The following is a 5,641-nucleotide window of genomic DNA, read 5'->3' on the forward strand; positions in this document are numbered from 1 at the left end:
GCCTTCTTTAGTGTCCTTCTCCAGATCAAGTTTCCATTATAGCTACAAAGGAGTACTTTCCTTCCCAACACTCATCCTGAAAGAGGAGGACAACTCCTCCCATTTTGACCTCAGACTTCCTAGTTGGGTTCTTTTTTCCAGCTCCACTTTGGGCTCAGATGGAAGACCCTGAGGGCAAAGCCACCTATTAGGGGAAGGAAATGACCCCTCAAGAAATAAGAACTGTCCTGAGCCAGCAAGATCCCACTTGTGAATGACTCTAAGACAAGAATTTATTTGACCTTCACTACCCACCTGCATCTATTCACCCACCTTTGCCCCTCATCTTCCTTATATAAACCCCGAAGTATTTTTGGCACTTTGGAGACAATCTCTGAGACACTAGTTTGCTGTCTTCCCACTGTTGGCCTCACACTGAAATGAATTCCTTTCTTATTTCACCACCAGTTTTTCAGCCTTTGGATTTTGTCAGTAGCAAGTGGCTGAACCTAGTCTGTTTGGGATCCCTACGGCCAGGTGCTCTTACACCCCTGTGCACCCTCTACAATCTCAGCGGTACTATTACAGTAATGTGTGTGATTATTTTTGTTTTCTCTCTCTAGACCCGGAGCTCTTATCAGAATAGTGATGACGTCTGTTTTGCTCTCCATAGAATCCCCTGCACCTGACAAAATGCTTGTCAAATATAAGCTCTTCAATTTTGTTGAATAAATAAGGACTGAAACCCAGATTTTCTTATTCATTCTAGATTTGACTCTTAGGCTCGGAAAAACGTTACAGTGATGAGGAAGAAGGCAGAATGAGGTAAATACTCCTCTAAGACAAAGACATATATTCCGAAGGACTAGACATCGCTGCGCAGAGGTGGCTAGAGCAGTTCCAAATGGTTCAGACTAGGACACGACTTCCACATAGGATGTAATCATTACTGGCGATTCACACGCAGACCAATCACTCTGCCCCCCCAAACCCTGGTCGCAGTTCCATCCTCTTTTCCGTACAGTGCCCCAAGATGGCGGGGCCCGTGAGTGAATCCCAGATTCAAGATGGCGGCTTCCGACTTCCCCTGCAGCGTCGCGCGTAGCCACCGAGGCCACGCCCACTTCCGTCACCGCGGCTTCAGTATGGCTGCTTTAGGTTCTCTGCTATTGAGTAAGTGGATGTGGGGTCGGTGGGTTCCGTGGCCCGCTGGGGCAGGTTTGGGACCCCTGAAATGATTCCATGGCCTCTGCTCCAAATCTGCCCTGTTTTTTTTGCAGGTGTCCGGAGGCTGCACAGCAGTGTGGCGGCTCAGGCGGGTAGCCAGTGGCGACTCCAGTGAGTGCCGGTCTAGTGCGGGTCTGGGGGGTACTGGGGCGCGGGGTACTGGGAAGCCAGAAGCTGGGCGGAATCCTCACCCGAGTATTTTTCTCCACCCAGGCAGGGCCTGGCTGCCAACCCCTCCGGCTACGGGCCCCTGACGGAGTACCCAGACTGGTCTTACGCGGGTGAGCGCTGACCTGACAGTTAACTCAGTTTCTCCCAGAGGGGTCGCCCAGAGAAGGAGCGAGGCGGGGGGGGGGGGGGGGGGGGTCGATGTGGGCATGTGTCTGTCTGAGTGGCCAACATACTGAACTTTGGTTTTCTTTTTTTGTTTTTATTATTTTAAAAAAAGTGGGGTTTTTTTTTGTTTGTTGTTGTTGTTGTTGTTGTTGTTTCAATTTATTTGACAGAGAGACAGAGTGAGAAAAGGAACACAAGCAGGGGGAGAGGGAGAGGGAGAAGCAGGGTCCCCAGAGAGCAGGGAACCCCATGCGGGGCTCAATCTCAGGAGTCTGGGATCATGACCTGAGCCCAAGGCAGATGCTTAAGGACTGAGCCACCCAGGCGCCCCTATCCTGAACTTTATATTTGGCGTTCGGGGGAAGGAGCCCAGTTGTTTGTTTTGTAAATTAAACTACACCTATGGAAAGTAAAGCTAGCTCAGGATCTTGTGAGGATGAGCAGAAGATAATTCTAATTTGGGACGCCCGGGTGGAAGGAGTGATAAGATTTTTGTTTCTCGTGGTGGAATGGTTTTTAAAAAGTTAAAAAGACTCCATGTTCAGTGTGGTGAGAACATTGTTGAAAATTTGGTACCAAATGCAAGGTGAGCTCTTTGAAAACCTGCGTAAATGAACATCGCAGAGAGAGGGGTTAGAATGGTGAGGATTGAGAATGAAGAGCTCCCTTTGGAAAAGTTTCTTCTCTTTACTTGGGGTGGAGGGAGGGGAAGGAAAAGGAAAAGAAAGAAAATATAGCTATTACTCCTAGAAGAGAGGGATGGATCTTAGAAAAGTTGAAGCCACTCCCCCCTCCCAATATGGGACTCCAGTTTACAGGTGGGAAAATTGAGGCCTTAGAGTTCCTGTGATCACACACCTTGGTGTGTGTGATCGCAAAGCAAGGACTAGAACGGGGTAGGGGCGAGGCCCTCTTCCACAGCACAGAGACCTGGATACTCATACCCTATTGGGTTCTTTAGGAGCATGATCCCGAGAGGGATGGTAAAGATTTTTTTCCCTTGTTACTTACTGCAGGAAACCCAGCATCTCCTAAAAGTAGTATGGAATATTGGAAAGACTGGAATTGATTCTTATTTAAGATTTCTCTACTTGCTGATACTGTAGAGAAATTGTACCTCTCCGTTTCCACAAAACTTTTGGGCAGAGTTTTCACTGTTTCTTACTTTGTAGAAAGTAAGTGTCCTTTTTTTTCTTCTTCATTATAAATGATTTAAGGTTAGATACTATGTTTTTCACCAAGTCAGCAGATATTTGTAGAATTTGTATGATATGCTTGTGTGCCTGCACTGTACTACAGTGAAACTTAGGGACATAATCTGAAAAAGTCTAGCTGGGAAAACAGCATGGACATTTTAGAACATAATGGGGGTGCCTTGGTGGCTCAGTCGGTTAAGCATCTGCCTTTGGCTCAGGTCATGTGTCAGGGTCCTGGGATTGATTCCCATACTGGGCTCCCTGTTCAGTGGGGAGTCAGCTTCTCCTTCTGCCCCTCCCTCCACTGATGCTGTCTCTCTGTCAAATGAATAAAGTCTTAAAAAATAATAATACTTCAGCATTCCTCCCCTTTCCAAAAGAATTTGAGATAGCCAAATAAGGCCAAAAAAAAAAAACGTACAATAAATGTCCCAAGGCAACTAGATGAATATTAAATCACTGGTAGACACTTTTTAAAACGGTTTTATGTATTTATTTAAGAGAAAGAGGGAGCGAGCCAGAAAGACCGCAGGCAGGGTGAGGCGTAGAGGGAGAGGGTTAAGCATACTTCCTGCTGAGCAGGGAGGCTGATGAGGTAGTGCCATCCAGGGACTCCAGGATTATGACTGGAGCAGAAGGCAGGTAATTAACCAACTGAGCCACCCAGGCACCCTGACAGGCACTTCTTTCAGGAGAGAGCTCACAGAGTTAAAGAGGTCTGAGGAGGATTTCTGGGTATATAGGGCTTTAGGGGGGTCTAAGTACAAGAACTGGGCTGAAAGGAAAGGAAAAGAGAGCATTTCATTGAGGAGTGAGATGGAATTTAGCAAAGACTCACGATGAGTAGAACAGTGATCAGATTGCCTGAGTGGGGGGTTTCTAAAGATAAAACAGGAGAGGGGGGCCTGGGTGGCTCAGTCGGTTAAGCTCAGACTCTTTATTTTGGCTTAGGTCATAATCACAGTTGAGATCTTGAGACTGAGTCCCAGACTGAGCCCCATGTCGGGCTCTGTACTCAGCAGGGAGTCTGCCTGAGAGTCTCTCCCTCTGCCCCTCCCCCACCCACCCTCTCAAATAAAAACTTGGGGATGTGGAAATAAGAGATTCAGCCCTACAAAGGACCATTCCAGGATAACGAGGGGTAAGTGAAATAGAGTAGGACTATGCCTTAGAGTTTATTCTTGGCATACCTTACCCATGACAATGAGGGATGGGTTTTTGGAGAATAAAGCCACCCCATGTGTGAAATGGGAGAGAGGAACTGCGACTGTTTCTTCCCTTGTTCTATCCCAGTGCCTTCACAGGGTGCTGCCAGCCATCTCTAATACCTATCTTTTTCTTCACTTCCATCTACAGATGGCCGCCCCGCACCTCCAATGAGAGGCCAACTTCGAAGAAAAGCCCAAAGGGAGAAGTTTGCAGTGAGTGGCTAGAGCCCAGTCAGGGCAACCTGTGTGTACTGGGAGGGAAAAAATGAACATTTTAATTTGGCTTGAGCTGTGCTGACACCTAAGCTCACATGTGCCCCCTTCACCATCGTTTTAACAGCTGGGAGAAGGGAGGAAGAGAGTGGGGCACTCCCAGGGCAAGAACCAGTAGTGGCCATTCTGCCACCCATTTTGCCTCCTCCACTTCCCATTCCAGGACCCAGTCCCCTTCCCCAGCCAGCAGTGTCATTTTCCAGCTGAAATCTCCAGCTTTGATCTATGAGTGAAAGGATATATGGTGCAGAGCTCCAGCCCCAGATGTTATCCACCCTGTTTTCCTGTCTGTTTCAGAGACGAGTTGTACTGCTGTCACAGGAAATGGATGCTGGATTACAGGCATGGCAGCTCAGGCAGCAGCAGAAGTTGCAGGAAGAAGAAAGGAAGCAGAAAAATGCTCTTAAACCCAAAGGGGCTCTCCTGCAGAACCCACGACCAAATCAATAAAAAGCAGTTCCTGTCTCCCTTTCCTGGCCTCTCTCTGGCTTTCTTCTCTATCACCTACATGCCTCATCCCAGCCAGAAGAGAGAGCCTTCACGTTCCCCATCTATCTTCAGAGCACAAGAGCGTGGACACTGGGAAGAACCACCTGTAGATCACTGCCTGGAGGAGCTGGCCTAGTACCCTCATCCCTGGCTCCATTCCAGTTCAGTGGAATCTTGCTCTGGGATCCTTCCCCACCTTTGCAGGCCATAGGACTGGCCCAACTGAGAACAGCAGCTACTCTCCGTACATGAAAATGGGGCAGCAGCTCTCCTGGTTTTAGCTTGGCACTCAGGCCTTTAACGGCCTATACACAGCTCAGACTGCATGTAGTTACTCATTTAATAAATGTTCTGATGAAAAAGGCTTTCCGGCTGAGGTCCATTTCTTGGCAAGCAACTGGTGTCAGTTTTCCTAAACTTCAGATAGATGGCCCAGGAGGCTACCCCCACTGGGAAGGCTGACATGGGAAGAACCAGACTTGGGTGTTGCATGTCTGAAGAGTAGGATCTTGAGGTTTCTGTGGTTCTGGCTGAATTCCAGAGCCTGGTCAGAGAGAGATCTATACCTCTCCACCCCAATTTGTGTAGGGGAGCCCTGGAGGTGCTCAGCCCCCAATCAGTCATTGTGGCATAGGTATCCAATATCCATGTGTATCTCCCACAAACCCTTAAGCTGCCCAGGACACAGGGAAACCTTGCCTGTTACTGATCATGGATTCTGGGAGATAGGGGCCTTTGCTCCTATTAAAGTACAGAGCACTGGGCTTTCTTTCCATTTTTCTGCCACAAACTTGTAATAGTTCAGATTTCTAGTATTGCTGGAGCTTTTTACCTGACCTCAATTCTTTCCAGCCTCCTTTATTCCTTGCCTGGCTTTCCCTCCCTTCTTTCCCCCTACTACCTCCTCCATCTCTCGCTGACCAATGCAATTCT

At 48.1% G+C, this 5,641-nt stretch overlaps 1 protein-coding gene across 2 annotated transcripts; it reads left to right on the forward strand.

The window, feature by feature from the left end:
• Nucleotides 1-1,079: 1,079 nt before the first annotated feature.
• MRPL52 (mitochondrial ribosomal protein L52) lies at nt 1,080-5,073 on the forward strand. Of its 2 annotated transcripts, none has more exons than XM_059181634.1 (5): nt 1,080-1,152; nt 1,260-1,317; nt 1,420-1,487; nt 4,095-4,166; nt 4,517-4,626. In XM_059181634.1, the coding sequence occupies exons 1-5, from the start codon at nt 1,125-1,127 to the stop codon at nt 4,624-4,626; spliced, it is 336 nt and encodes a 111-aa protein (XP_059037617.1). In that variant the 5' UTR covers nt 1,080-1,124. The 2 variants fall into 2 exon arrangements, with proteins under 2 accessions (XP_059037617.1, XP_059037616.1); XM_059181633.1 differs by having other exon boundaries at nt 1,081-1,152; nt 4,095-4,159; nt 4,517-5,073.
• Nucleotides 5,074-5,641: the final 568 nt, after the last annotated feature.

This window comes from Mustela lutreola, chromosome 7, assembly GCF_030435805.1.
Source record: "Mustela lutreola isolate mMusLut2 chromosome 7, mMusLut2.pri, whole genome shotgun sequence".
Lineage (NCBI taxonomy): Eukaryota > Metazoa > Chordata > Mammalia > Carnivora > Mustelidae > Mustela > Mustela lutreola.